Below are 13,879 nucleotides of genomic sequence, written 5' to 3' on the forward strand. Positions count from 1 at the left end.
TGAGTGTGTGTGGACTCAGGACAGGGCAGCCTCCTTCTGTGGTTGCTGGGCTTGTGAACACTGCAGGATCTTTTGGCTTTCCACATCTCTAAAATGCTTTTCAACTATTTTGCGTACATGGCTCAGTGCACTCCCCTCTTTACCTTTACAGTTTTCCACTTGATATGGGGCTGTAATAACAACTTCTTCCATAACTACAATGTTTTTTTTCTTGCCACTTACAGTCTTTATTGGTCTTGTGGATGGTCTGGAAGAGCTGCTGGCCCTCTAGGCAGACGCCAGCACTGATTGCATAGGCCTGGCTCAGCTTCTTGTCCTTCTCCGTCCGCGCTTTGCTGGCAAGCTTACTGATATTGAGTGAAGCTAAGGGAGGAGGGGTTTCTGTGCAGTCGTTCATAATTTCCACTTCTGAAACATACTGTAAGTTTATGAGCAAGATGTCTGTGTGGTTGGGCTTTCCGCTGGAAGGGGGACATTTTAAAGCCAGCATTTTGGACTGGTAGTCGAAGGCTACCACCTCGCCCTGCAACCGCTGCTCCTGGCATGTCTGGCATGACACCTGGCTCCCATCGCTGAAGTACTCGCCCCAAGGAGCTGCCATCTTGGGAGAGCAGCTGCAGCCAGCCTGAAGTAAGCATTCTAAACATTAAGGAAATGTATTTCCCCTGTTGAATCATAGAAACTTTGGATTTGTTTAAAATCTATTAAGAAAACCTGCTTATCTAAATAAATTTTAAATGTCAATTTATAGAAAGAGGGACTGCAATACTCAGGTAAGTTTAATTGGAGAGAAAGAATACCCTTGGACCTGGGATGCAGTCAGGTCCTCACACATCCTGGGGAAGAAACTCAGAATCATGCACAAGGATGATTCAAATCCTGGCATCAGGAGAGATAATTCACAGATGTCCATCTCCACGCATCCTTTATAATCTTTTTCCCAGTCACAGGCACAGAGCATCAGGGCAGGGTGCTTTCCTGATTTCCTGGGATGGAGAGGGATAAAGCAATAAAATGACCAGAGGTCTGACCTTTCCTGACAACAGAGACACAAAGGCGAGTTCTTGGCAAAGTGACTGACTTAGAAATGTCTCAATTTGGCTACTAGCTGTGTCTTTGAATCACTAGACTGTCACACACATTAAATAGGCTGAGGACACAGCTATTCTGGGACTTGGTTGTGCCCTACACAGAGACCAGTTCTCCCTGCAGAGGGCTGACCCTGCAGACAGTATCTACCCCATGTTCTCCCTATTTCAGCTGACACTCTGGTCTCTGACTCAATGCTGGAGATATCTTGACATGTCATCATCTCTGATTTTTCTCTACCTACAGCTTTACCACTTGCACACTTCAGTGGATCTGAAGGTCAGCAGCTGCCAAAATTCTCTGAAGATAAATGTCTACAAAGATGGTCTGTAGAAAGTGGCACAACTCGATGCTTATATTCAAGCCAGAAAATACAGTGTCAGCATTTTGGCAAATTGAAGATCGTGTGTATGTGTTAGGTATCATTGTGACTGCATGTGAGTGTATTTTTGTGCCTGTGTGTTCTGTCCCTATTGGTAATTCTGAAAAAAATGTATTGGAGGAAGGCATACCAATGAAATCAGAGGTCCTCACCCTTGTTGTGCTTCCATAGAATTTCCCAATTGCTCTCCAGCCTTTTAGAAGCAGAGGGCAGGTATCAAGATTTTTGTGTCCACCCCATGAGCACATCCCTTTGATCCAACTCTTGGGGTCTTGGCATTGGTGAGACTGTTGGGACCCAGAACCACTACTACCACTGTCCAGATCTGCCTGGAGAGGTGCCTATCTATTCTGATATATGCACTACCTCATTAAATGTTGTTGCCTTTCTCATCATTGTTCCATCTAATGCCTGACAATCTAGAACCTCTATTTCACTTTGTTACACTTTGGAATGAGCTTCTTTCACTGCCCACTATTTCCCTGTTTACCAAGGTTGTAGCTTGTATCATTGTGTTGATGTTTTTCTCATAACACTTAGGCCTACTTTTTGTATTAGTATATTTCTGTTTGCTCTTAATAAGACAGGAATTTAATGAGTGTATATTCTTCAGTCTTCAGGTTTTCTACTAACTTTATGCATGGTATAGAATAGCTGACAACTTCCCATTTGGGGAAAGCAGATTAAGTTATTCAATATTCAGCTGATAGCAAGAGCTAAAAGTAACCCTGGGGTGAACAAATATATCCTCCATAATAAAAAAGTGTATCACTAAGGTAAAATGATTAAAGAAAAATTTAATTCATCACTCCTATCATTAAAATAAATATAATGACACATTGGAAGACTCCATTGCATAATTATTTTTTTTTGACAGGCAGAGTTAGACAGTGAGAGAGAGAGAGACAGAGAGAAAGGTCTTCCTTTTTCCATTGGTTCACCCCCCAAGCGGCCGCAATGGTCAGCACGTTGTGGCCAGTGTGCTGCACCAATCCGAAACCAGGAGCCAGGTGCTTCACCCTGGTTTCCCATGTGGTTGCAGAGCCCAAGGACATGGTCCATCCCCCACTCCACTCCTGTGCCACAGCAGAGAGCTGGACTGGAAGAAGAGCAACTGGGACAGAATCCAGCACCCCAACCGGGACTAGAACCTGGGGTGCTGGCACTGCAGGCAGAGGATTAGCCTAGTGAGCCGTGGCACCAGCCCATAGCATAATTTTGGTACCACATTTATTTAGTGTCCAACAAGTAATTGCTGCTTGTGAACAGAACACCAATTTTGGTTCAGGTGTGTATGGGAAAGCAATATTTGTTTAGAACACAGAAAAAAATTTTTAATAGATATGTAATGATACTATGTGCAACATAATATGACAAAATAGGAAAGTATCTTTATGCTAAAAAGGAAACACTGTCATCTTGATACTGTAAAAATTTTCATATGATGGAGCAAAAGTGCTATGGCACTTTATTATTTCATTCAACACTGAAAACTAAGAATCAATGTACTCCAACTGAAAAATGATTGGATAAATGTATTTCTCCCTGCATAGTGAACAAGTAACAGTTTACTTGACATTCAAATTATGGATGAAATGTAGGAAATTAGAAAAGTCCAGATTTCCAAGGAAAGGGGAACAAAGAAATTCATAGAGAGAAAACAGAACATCTGTTCTCTTCTTCACAATAACATAAACACATTTTAAATTGCAAAAATTCATATTTTTGCCTAAGAAATATGGCAATCTATAGTGAAGGTTCCATTGTAAAATGTGAAAAGACATAGATAAATTCAGTACCCAGGAAATCAATAAGTGAAGATGAAGTGAACATTGTGAATTATCTGACTGCTTGAAGCCCTGAATTGGATGCATTTATTTCACTGAAAATCTAAATTTGGGGCTGGCACTGTGGCATAGCGGGTAAAGCCAATGCCTGCAGTGCTGGCATCCCAAAAGATTGCTGTTTCAAGTCCCAGTTGCTCCACTTCTGATCCAGCTCTCTGCTATGGCCTGGCAAAGCAGTGGAAGAAGGTCCAAGTCCTTGGGCCCCTGCACCTGCATGGGAGATCTGGAAGAAGCTCCTGACTACTGGCTTCTGATAGGTGTAGCTCTGGCTGTTGTGGCTCATAGAGGAGTGGACCAGTGGATTGAAGACCTCTCTCTCTCTCTCTCTCTCTCTCCTTTTCTGTCCTTCATTCTCTGTGTAACTCTTTCAAATTAATAAATAGATCTTAGAAAAAAGAAAATCTAACTTAAGAATCCTAATTTGACAAGAGTTGATATATTCGAGTATAAAATCTTCAAAGAGCCTACAAAAAAGAACATGATTAGCTAGTTTTAGAAAATATTTCCTTTTTAAAAAATTAATATAAAATAAATAAATGAATTATGAAATGGATATTTAAGAAATATTCATTAAAAAGCAAGCCATTAAGAAATGTCATGAAGAAGTCATATGATAGAAAATACTACTATACTGACTATACTTTTATAAGTTATATTAGTCTAAAATTTTAACACTCAACATATTTATATCTAAGTATTTCATATATTTGGATAATAGAAAGTTTTGTTTCTTCAGTATCTTCATTACACTCTAAAACTTTTCACTTGTAAGTCAATTATTTTGGGGTGTGTGTTTTTAATTGCTTACAGCTTTAGATACTTGTCTAAAACATGAATAAATAAAAACTAAAATTTTTTACTGAAATAAACATATATATTCACTGCATTTTTCTCAGAACCATTGGAAATATCCTGTGCACTCAGAAGAGCTGAAGGTGCATACCAAATATATATTTTTACAAGAATGCTCAGAAGAATCTGTTCATAACATGAAAGTTTGCAGACAACCCAAATCATCATCTTTGAATGATTGAATACGTTGAATGTGGAAAAGCCATAAGATTGAATCTTATACAGCTATAAAAATAATGAAGGGTACCTGCTATAATTGGGTGAATCAAAAATGTAATGCCATGGGAAAGAAGCTAGATCTAAGAGGTCTCATATTATCTCACTCCATTGCCAGCAACTGTCCAGAGTAGGTAAACACATAGCAACTAAAGGAGATGAATGGTTGCATAAACAACGTTCATGGAAACTTGAAAGTGGCTGCTTAATGCAGAAAGGCTTTGATTACAGGGTGATGCAAAAGGCTCAATCTACAGACATGATTATTGCTCAAACTTTTGAACATACTTTATAGAAAATCAATGTAGAATTTGAATGTGAAAGTACTGTAATACCACATCCTTGTCAAATACTACAGTGGTTCTTACTGGGTATGTGAATTTCACCTCAATAATAGCATCATTGTCTCCTGGAATAAGAACTCTAAGCAAAGGCCAAAATGATAGCAGTCCAATGGTAGATGAGACAGTTATAGAATCACTCCTATGTATTCATGAAAAACACCTCCAGATGTGGTAAAAATAAAAATGCCATTTCCAAATAGCTAGAAAATACTTAGTAACTAAGATGTTTGTGAACAATACAGTGTTCAAAGAGAAGAATGCTCATGGTCTAGTTGACTCCTGTATTTGGAAACAAACTCCACTTTATAACCACAAAATGACAAATTCTCCATGACATTTAGAGAAACAACATAAAGCAGTTATAACTGAGACATGTTTTCAAATATGAACATAAAAAACTTAATACTTTATCCCTTTTAGTGTTTTTTGTTCAACTTAATGCTATAGGTTGAACTCTTTAATTAACACAAAATTATTCTTAGGTGTTTAAATTTAACTGAAAAGTGATCCCTGTTAAATATAAGAGTGGGACTAAGAGAGGCAGGAGATGTACAACTGGGACATGCTCAAGCTGACTTGCCCCAAATGGTAGAGTTAGAAACGTGCCAGGGAATTCCAATTCAATCCCATCAAGGTGGCATGTACCAATGCCATCTCACTAGTCCAAGTGGTCAGTTTCCGTTCACAATGGATCAAATTGAAAGGATTAAGAGTCAAAGGGATCACATAAACAAGACTAGTGTCTGCTAATACTAACTGATATCATCAAAAAGTGAGAGATTGATCCAACATGGGAACCAGGATACACAGCAGACTCATAGAATGGCAGATGTCCTAAACAGCACTCTGGCCTCAGAATCAGCCCTTAAGACATTTGGTTCTGGCTGAAGAGACCATGAGAGTATTTTAGGCATGAAAGCCAAGACACTCTGGCAAAAAAAAGACCTAAATGAAAGATCTCTGTGAATGAGATCCCAGTGGAAAGAATGGGCCATCAAAGAAGGAGGTACCTTTCTCTGAATGGAGGAGAGAACTTCCACTTTGACTATGATCTTGTCTAAATAAGATTGAATTGGTGAACTCAAAAGGCTTCCATATCCTTGGCAGCTCATGACAAGTGCCTAGGGTGAATACTGACTCCATAAATAAGAGTGTGAATTGTTAAGACAACAATAAGTCACTCTGCACTTACTCCTCATGTAGAATCTCTGTCCTTAATGTGTTGTACACTGTGAATTAATGTTATAACTAGTACTCAAACTGTACTTTATACTTTGTGTTTCTGTGTGGGTGCAAACTGTTGCAATCTTTACTTATTATATACTAAATTGATCTTCTGTATATAAAGATAACTGAAAATGCATCTTGATGTGAAAGGAATGGGAGAGGTGCTGGGGATTGGAGGGTTGTGGATGTGAGGGAAGTTATGGGGGGAAAAGCCACTGTAATCCAAAAGCTGTACTTTGGAAATTTCTATTAATTAAAGAAAAGTTAAAACAACAAATAAGAACATATATGGTATCTAAAGTAATAAACAAAGATGAAATTAATTACTCTGCATATTTTCAGGGATAGCCCTATCATATGAAATGTAATTGCTATTTATATGTTGATGCTCAGCTTTGTTTCAGTTTTAAACAGTGATTCCTTTTAGTTTATATGAAAATATTTCTAGCCTGCTTTGCATTTTTGAGAGGGAGAGAGAGAAGCAGAGAGAAAGAGAGAGATGGTTGAGAGTCCAACCTTTCACTACTTCACGTCTCATTTCCCATAGTGGTTTATCTTGAATTGAGTCCAGAAGCCAGGAGCCAGGAAAAAAATTGACAGGGACACAAAGTGTTTAATATCGTAGCAATCTGATATCAGGGGTCAGAACCAAATCACAAACCTAGCTACTGTCATGTGGGACAAGATTAATTAATTGCTAGGCCAAATACCTAAACAGAAATGTTTTTTTAGTTTTGCTTATTTTACAATGTTGGAAATCTACTACCAATTTGGTTTTTGTTTACAAAATTTGAAAATGTAGAGAAACCACTGAGAAAAATATTTTAGGGTCTCCTACAAGTGCATTGGTTCCTTAAAGCTTTCAAAGAATTTTTATCAGGTTTTATGAGAATAACATAGCACTTGGGGGCAAAGATGCAGCCGAGGAGCCCTGCACTGGAGGCCAAAATGGAGAAGACTTCCACGGCCACCATGACCTTCCCCTTGGTGCTGTGGTAGACAGGCAGGAAGGTCACCCAGACACTGCAGAACACCAGCATGCTGAACGTCAGAAACTTGGCTTCATTGAATGTGTCAGGCAGATTCCTGGCTAGGAAAGCCACAATGAAGCTGGCCAGGGCCAAGGAACCCAGGTAGCCCAGGACACAGTAGAAGGCAGTGACTGAGCCCTTATTGCACACCAGGATGATGTAGTCGTGCTCAGAATGTTTATCTACCTCAATAAAGGGAGGAGAGGTTCCCAACCAGATGCCACAGAGAACCAATTGGATCATGGAGCAGATGGGAATGATGAAGTTAGAAGTGCCTGATACCAATAACCACCTTATCGTTCTTCCAGGTTTCAGAGCTTTGAAGGCCAGAATCACAGTGATGGTCTTGGCCAGCACAGCGGAAACAGCTATTGTGAACACAAGGCCAAATGCTATTTGCTGGAGGAGGCAAGTGGCTGTGTTGGGACGGCCAAGGAAGAGTAAGGAGCAGAGGAAGCACAGGAGGAGGGCGATGAGCAGGATGTAGCTGAGGGTCCTGTTATTGGCCTTGACGATGGGAGTGTCTCGGTGCTTCACAAAGACCCAGAGGATGGCAGCTGTTAGGACAGAGAAACACAGAGCCATGCAGGCCAGGGCCATCCCCAGGAATTCCTCAAAGGCTAAGAAGGTCACCAGCTTGGGGAGGCAGCGGTTTCTCTCCATGTTTGGGTACTCGTGATCTGCACATGGGATGCACTGCTCTGCATCTGTGGGGAAAAGGAAGACTCTGTGTTTCCATTTCACAATTTGCTCCTTTTTCCCTGTTAAGGAAAAAGCTCACCTTTGCAATTTCATGGTGAATTCAGCCTGGGGTGATGTATACCAAGAAACACTAAAGTATTTCTGTGCACCTAACCAAGGCAGAATGTTCATCTGCAGGTGAAGGAAACTCATTCAAACTAGCTCCTTAGCACATGGGGATCTGCGTTCTCATCCTATCTGTCAGAGATTTTTTTCAGTGTTTAATTTCTAAACAATGAGGAATTTTCTATATTTCATATGGGCTTGGATTCTTCCCAGCCCTTCTCTCTACAGTCCTCAGTGTCATCTCTAGAGAAATCCTTTGTTCACATGGGTTAGAATATTTGTCTGGGATCATCAGGTTTAAGGATTTTCCTCCTTATCCTCAAATGGAAATGACCTATATAAATGATCTTTCATTCCTGGGACCTCCATTCCTAATTTCCTACATGGATTCATCTTGTCCATATTTCCATATAAATGTTGTGATACTGAGGTTGAATAGATGGGAATTGTAGCTGCTTGTCATTCTGTGGTTCTATGGAAATAAGTGGTATTTTCATCATGTTACTCAAAGACAACTAGGCATTCTTCTTAACTTGAAATTATGGCTTGTTCACCATTATAGCTCATGTGAACAGCATGTTGGACACCACATTGTCTCACTTGAAATAATGCACTTCTACTGCTACAGCATGAAAGAAGTCATTAAGAACAGGCCAGTTGGAAAATATGTCTTTCTTTCAATCAAATTTCAATTGTACAAACCAAAATAGGGTTGGTGTTGTGGCATGGTAGGTAAAGCCACCAACTGCAATGCCAGATCCCTTATGGACATTTTTTTGTGTTTAAGTTGATGAATTTCCAATCCAGCTCCCTGCTAATCACCTAGAAAGAGCAGCAGAAAATTCCACAAGCACTTGTGACCCCAACACCCATGTGGGAGACCCAAAAGGAAGCTCCTGGCTCCCAGTACCTGCTGGCCCATCCCAGGCCATTGTTCCATCTGAGGAGTGAACAATTAGATTCTCTCTCTCTCTCTCTCTCGTTCACTGATTCTCTGATTTTCAAATAAAATAATCTTTTTTAAAAAGAAAGAAAATGGTGGGCCGGCGCTGTGGCTCACTAGGCTAACCCTCCACCGAATGGCGCTGGCACACCGGATTCTAGTCCCGGTCAGGGCGCCGGATTCTGTCCTGGTTGCCCCTCTTCCAGGCCAGCTCTCTGCTATGGCCCGGGAGTGCAGTGGAGGATGGCCCAGGTGCTTGGGCCCTGCACCCCATGGGAGACCAGGAGAAGTACCTGGCTCCTGCCATCGGATCAGCGCGGTGCGTAGGCCGCTGCGTGTCAGCCTCGGCGGCCATTGGAGGGTGAACCAACAGCAAAGGGAGACCTTTCTCTCTGTCTCTCTCTCACTGTCCACTCTGTCTGTAAAAGAAAGAAAGAAAGAAAGAAAGAAAGAAAGAAAGAAAGAAAGAAAGAAAGAAAGAAAATGGTGTTAGTTGAGCTATACTTGCAGTAAGAGTCCTACTCTGTTTTTATCCTTGGTACTCTTGCAAGAGTACAAGCTTCAGGGAGTGGAGTTGTGATGTAGTGGTTAAAGCCACTGCCTGCAATGATGGCATCTGAACAGGTGCCTGCTCATGTCTTGACTGCTGCACTTCCAAACGATCTCCATGCCAATGTGCCTAGGAAACCAGCAGAGGAAGGCCCAAATGCTTGGGCCTCTGCAAGACCTGGAAGAAGCTCCTGGTTTCTGACTTTGGCCTGGCCCAGTCTAGGCCATTGGAGCTATCTGGAGAGTGAATCTACCTGATGGAAGATCCTCACTGTATCCTCTCTCCCTCTCTATTATGCTCTCCCCCCCTCTTCAACTCTGACTTTCAAACATATAAATAAATTATTTTGTAAAAAAATAGAATATAAATATTTGCAAAAATTTAGAGGAATTTTCTCCTCAAATTCTTTTCAATGTGTTCCCTTTACTTTTCATGGAATCTGTAGGTACATCTGGCACCTATCTTGGAGATACACCAGGAATATATAGGCAAGTGTATATTGTACAATGGGTCAGTGCATGATACTTTAGTTTTCTTTCTTTCACTAAATTACTGCATGTTGAATATTTTCACTGACACTTGAAGTCATTTTTCTGTTTTCTTCATACTGGAAACTCTGTATAGAATGTTTGAAGATACTGAAATCAAAATATCTCTAGAGCTAAGATGATGTGAATTGAAACATTATTTTGGAAGAATTCAAATTATTATAAACATATTTATTATACATTGAACAGTGGAACTATTTACCAATGAGTCTTAGTACACTTTTACATTTCTCAAACATTTGGCTTTGATATATAATTTGATATTTGTGTCTATATTTCAGCTTATTTTTTCTCTTCTTCTTGTATATCCATAAAAGGACAAGTGGTGTCATTCATTCTGTGTACTGAACAGCATGCAACATGTCAAAGATGTAGCACAGAAAGTAATACAATATTCCCATCACAATTCATGTGGATTAGCTCCCTGTTTTTCAGTTGTCTATGAAAAAGTTTTGAATTCAAGACTTCTAGATAACCATACAGAGCCTTAACAAATACAAATATTATATTTCTTGTTTAGATTTCAGATTGAGAGAATCTCATTCAGTGTTGGATCGAAAAGAATGATACCAGATCGAATCAGTGTCACAGTTGAGCTTGAGATGATTAGCACCTCCAGAAAACAGCTTACACATAATGAGATGGCAATAGTGAGCATACAACAAGGGTATGGAAATAGTGAGTGAAAACTATTATCTCATCGTAAATATTCTTGGTTTCCTTTTTATCAAGAAATAGTTAAGATGGTAGAGTTCTCAAGGTAAGTTATATGTATTCTACCTGTATGATTGGAAATGTCTCTCTCTGGACAAACAACGCAAGTATAGCAGCAGACATGTTTTCCTTCCTGTGGCATTTTCCTGAATCCTGGACCACACCTTTGGCTACACAAAGACTGAGGAGTCTGATGGGGAAAGAGAAGTGATGGTCATTGCTTTGCATGACATTAGGCACTGTGATAGGATGTCTCTAATTGCCTTTTCACCCCAAGGTCATCACTATGTCTTCCTCAGGCTGTATCTTATTGATTTTATTTAGACATCCAATTGGAGTTTCTAAGATGCTCATTCCAGGTTTGTCAACTGCCTACCAAATATTATGAGGCCACCTGATGGGTTTAATTTTGCTCATCACTGGATCTATGCTTCTGGGCATTTGTCTCTTTATTGAATTGCTTCCTCTGAAATCTTTTCAGTTTAGCTTTTTATGTGGTAATTCTTCTAGAATGTGTATGTCTGAGACTATTTTACACTCCTCTTTCTTTGATTGAGTAGAAGATTTTACATGCCAGAAAAATATTCAAAAAGCCTGATGACTAGATACACTTCTGATAGTAACTACTAAGAAAAAGACAAGCCCACAAAGAAAAGGTGAACAAATGTAATAATCCATTGATTGTGCATCTATCTACTTCTGGACTTCTATACCCAGGGAGGGCATCAATTCCTGATACTGCCAATGCATTTGTTATATAACACACAATAGTTATAAAAAATACCCGCAAAACTGTCTGGGGTATTTCAACAGCACAATGATGATAAAATTTTTGATCACAGCTGTGAGGTGGTATTCAGAAAAAAAAAAAACTGAACTGATTAGCACCCACAATGACAAAGGAAAATCAGAAATTTTTCTACAAATGTTCAATTCATAATTTACTGTGTTTGTACTGCATCAAAACATAATAATGACTCACTAAATGATGAAAATATCACTATCTTTATAAATATACATGTAATACATGAAGTTTTTCACATTATATGAATACAAAGTTGAAATAAAATTTTAGAATTTGTAGTGACATACATTTAGTAATTTTATGTCTAAGTATTGATCTCTATCTCTATTTCTTAACATTCTTTCTAGTCACTCAACCTAGGAATGCATTAACGTGCCCAGAGAAAAACAACAATATCTAATCCAAACATGCACTTCTAATACACACTGGCTCATATATGTGTAAGGAACACCATATCTTTTGAAGCCAATATGTGAATTGAGAATTGAATGCTTATGTAAATTCTCACACATAATATCCTCCCATACTTTCATCAAACCCTCTGTATGTATCCAATATTCCCATGGATCCACACCTCCTTGAATGCAACTGGCCATTCTATCATCTCTTCATTGAGGACCAAGGATTCTCCACGTGCACACTCAGGGGAAAACTCCCCGATTTTAATCAGCAAACGAAATCCAGCAGGAAAATTCACAATGTTGTGGATATCGTAGTGTGGCATATGGTGTCTCGTTTCATGGAAGGAAACATCCTCCCCAGCACTGTTGGTAAATTGGATTTTCCTCAGAAGTGGATGAAGCTGGAGGGGAGGCACAATTGGAAAGAGAGAGAACATTCAGATTAGAGGTGGAGGTGCACACGACTTAGAAATTCTTCTTTTCCCTCCTGTCTATCCTCAGGGTTTCTATTGGGCAGAGGCTGTTTTTTCTGACTGATCAAAATATCATGGGTTTGGGGCTGGCGCCATGGCTCACTTGGTTAATCCTCTGCCTGTAGTGTCAGCATCCAATACAGGCACTGGGTTCTAGTGCCAGTTGCTCCTCTTCCAGTCCAGCTCTCTGCTGTGGCCCGGGAAAGCAGTGGAGGAGGCCCAAGTGCTTGGGCTTCTGCATCCTCATGGGAGACCGGGAAGAATCACCTGGCTCTTGGCTTTGGATCTATGCAGTGCTGGCCATAGCGGCCATTTGGAGAGTGAACCAATGGAAGGAAGAGCTTTCTCTCTGTCTGTCTCCTCACTGTCTATAATTCTACCTGTGAAATACATTAAAAAAATCATGGGTTCAAGAGTGGGGAATTCTGCCTCCCCCCTATTAAAGTGATGGGGAGCATCTGATTATTTTTTTTTTGACAGGCAGAGTGGACAGTGAGAGAGAGAGACAGAGAGAAAGGTCTTCCTTTGCCATTGGTTCACCCTCCAATGGCCGCCGCAACCGGCATGCTGCAGCCGGCGCACCACGCTGATCCAATGGCAGGAGCCAGGAGCCAGGAGCCAGGTGCTTTTCCTGGTCTCCCATGGGGTGCAGGGCCCAAGCACCTGGGCCATCCTCCACTGCACTCCCTGGCCACAGCAGAGAGCTGGCCTGGAAGAGGGGTAACCGGGACAGAATCCGGCACCCTGACTGGGACTATAACCTGGTGTGCCGGCGCCGCTAGGCAGAGGATTAGCCTAGTGAGCCACGGCGCCGGCCGGGGAGCATCTGATTCTAAACAGAGAAATCACAGGATGAGTCCCACAGGGTTGCTGACCATGAAAGATTGGTTATTGGTTTAGGAAAGCTCATCTTAGTTCTTCCACATGAGAATAGCATGACTTTTTTTTTTATAGCATGACTTTATATGCAAAATATCTTGATTATTGTGAGTGCACTTGTGTGCACTTTTAAAATTTTGACCCTGTCTCCCCACCAAAAAGTGAAATTCTCTCTTTAGCAAAAAAATAGATTCACATGGATACCATTATGCATAGTGAAATATACCAGTTCCTTAAATAGAATATATAAGTGTGTTTTGGTGATGGGTACTATATAATATAGAATAGAAGAAAAAAAACCACAATATATAAAAATGAAACTGACATCTCAGCCTTTGATTTGTGTTTATCGCCCTTGTGTAAATTCCTTGGAGCAGTTATCTTTCTACTTTTCATTTGAGGAACATCATGATTAGTGAGGCATTAACTCTGTGATTTAAAGTAAATTGAAATTACGTTGTTGCAAAAATTAAAAGGAAAAAAGGAATGGAAGAAGGGGGGACTGAGAAGGGAAAGGAAGAAAGGATGGTTATCTTCTTAAAATTGTATCAATGAAATACATGAAATCTGTTCTTTTATATCAGTAAATTTTGTTTTAATTTAACAACATTTGGGCTGATCTTGTGGTGCAGCAGGTCAAGCCACTTTCCACAATTCCCAGCACCCCTATGAGTGCCGATGGAAACCCCAACTGCTCTACTCCTGATTCAGCTTTCTGCTAATGTGCCTGGGAAGGCAGCACTTGAGGTTCCAAGTGCTTGGGCCCCTGCA

The 13,879-nt window shown here is 40.3% G+C and overlaps 1 protein-coding gene and 1 pseudogene across 1 annotated transcript; both read right to left on the reverse strand.

Annotated features, from left to right (window-relative positions):
- Positions 1 to 15: 15 nt before the first annotated feature.
- On the reverse strand, positions 16 to 601 carry LOC149121494 (protein LSM12 pseudogene; annotated as a pseudogene).
- Positions 602 to 6,781: 6,180 nt separating this feature from the next.
- LOC149121495 (vomeronasal type-2 receptor 116-like) lies at positions 6,782 to 10,725 on the reverse strand. Its single transcript, XM_089315542.1, has 2 exons — positions 10,617 to 10,725; positions 6,782 to 7,695 (listed from the first exon to the last, which is right to left on the reverse strand). Exons 1-2 carry the CDS (start codon positions 10,690 to 10,692, stop codon positions 6,782 to 6,784), a joined length of 990 nt encoding a protein of 329 aa, XP_089171668.1. The 5' UTR covers positions 10,693 to 10,725.
- Between the last annotated feature and the right edge of the window lie 3,154 nt (positions 10,726 to 13,879).

Source organism: Oryctolagus cuniculus, chromosome 16, assembly GCF_051225735.1.
Source record: "Oryctolagus cuniculus isolate XC-2025 breed Fujian yellow rabbit chromosome 16, ASM5122573v1, whole genome shotgun sequence".
Taxonomy (NCBI): Eukaryota; Metazoa; Chordata; class Mammalia; order Lagomorpha; family Leporidae; genus Oryctolagus; species Oryctolagus cuniculus.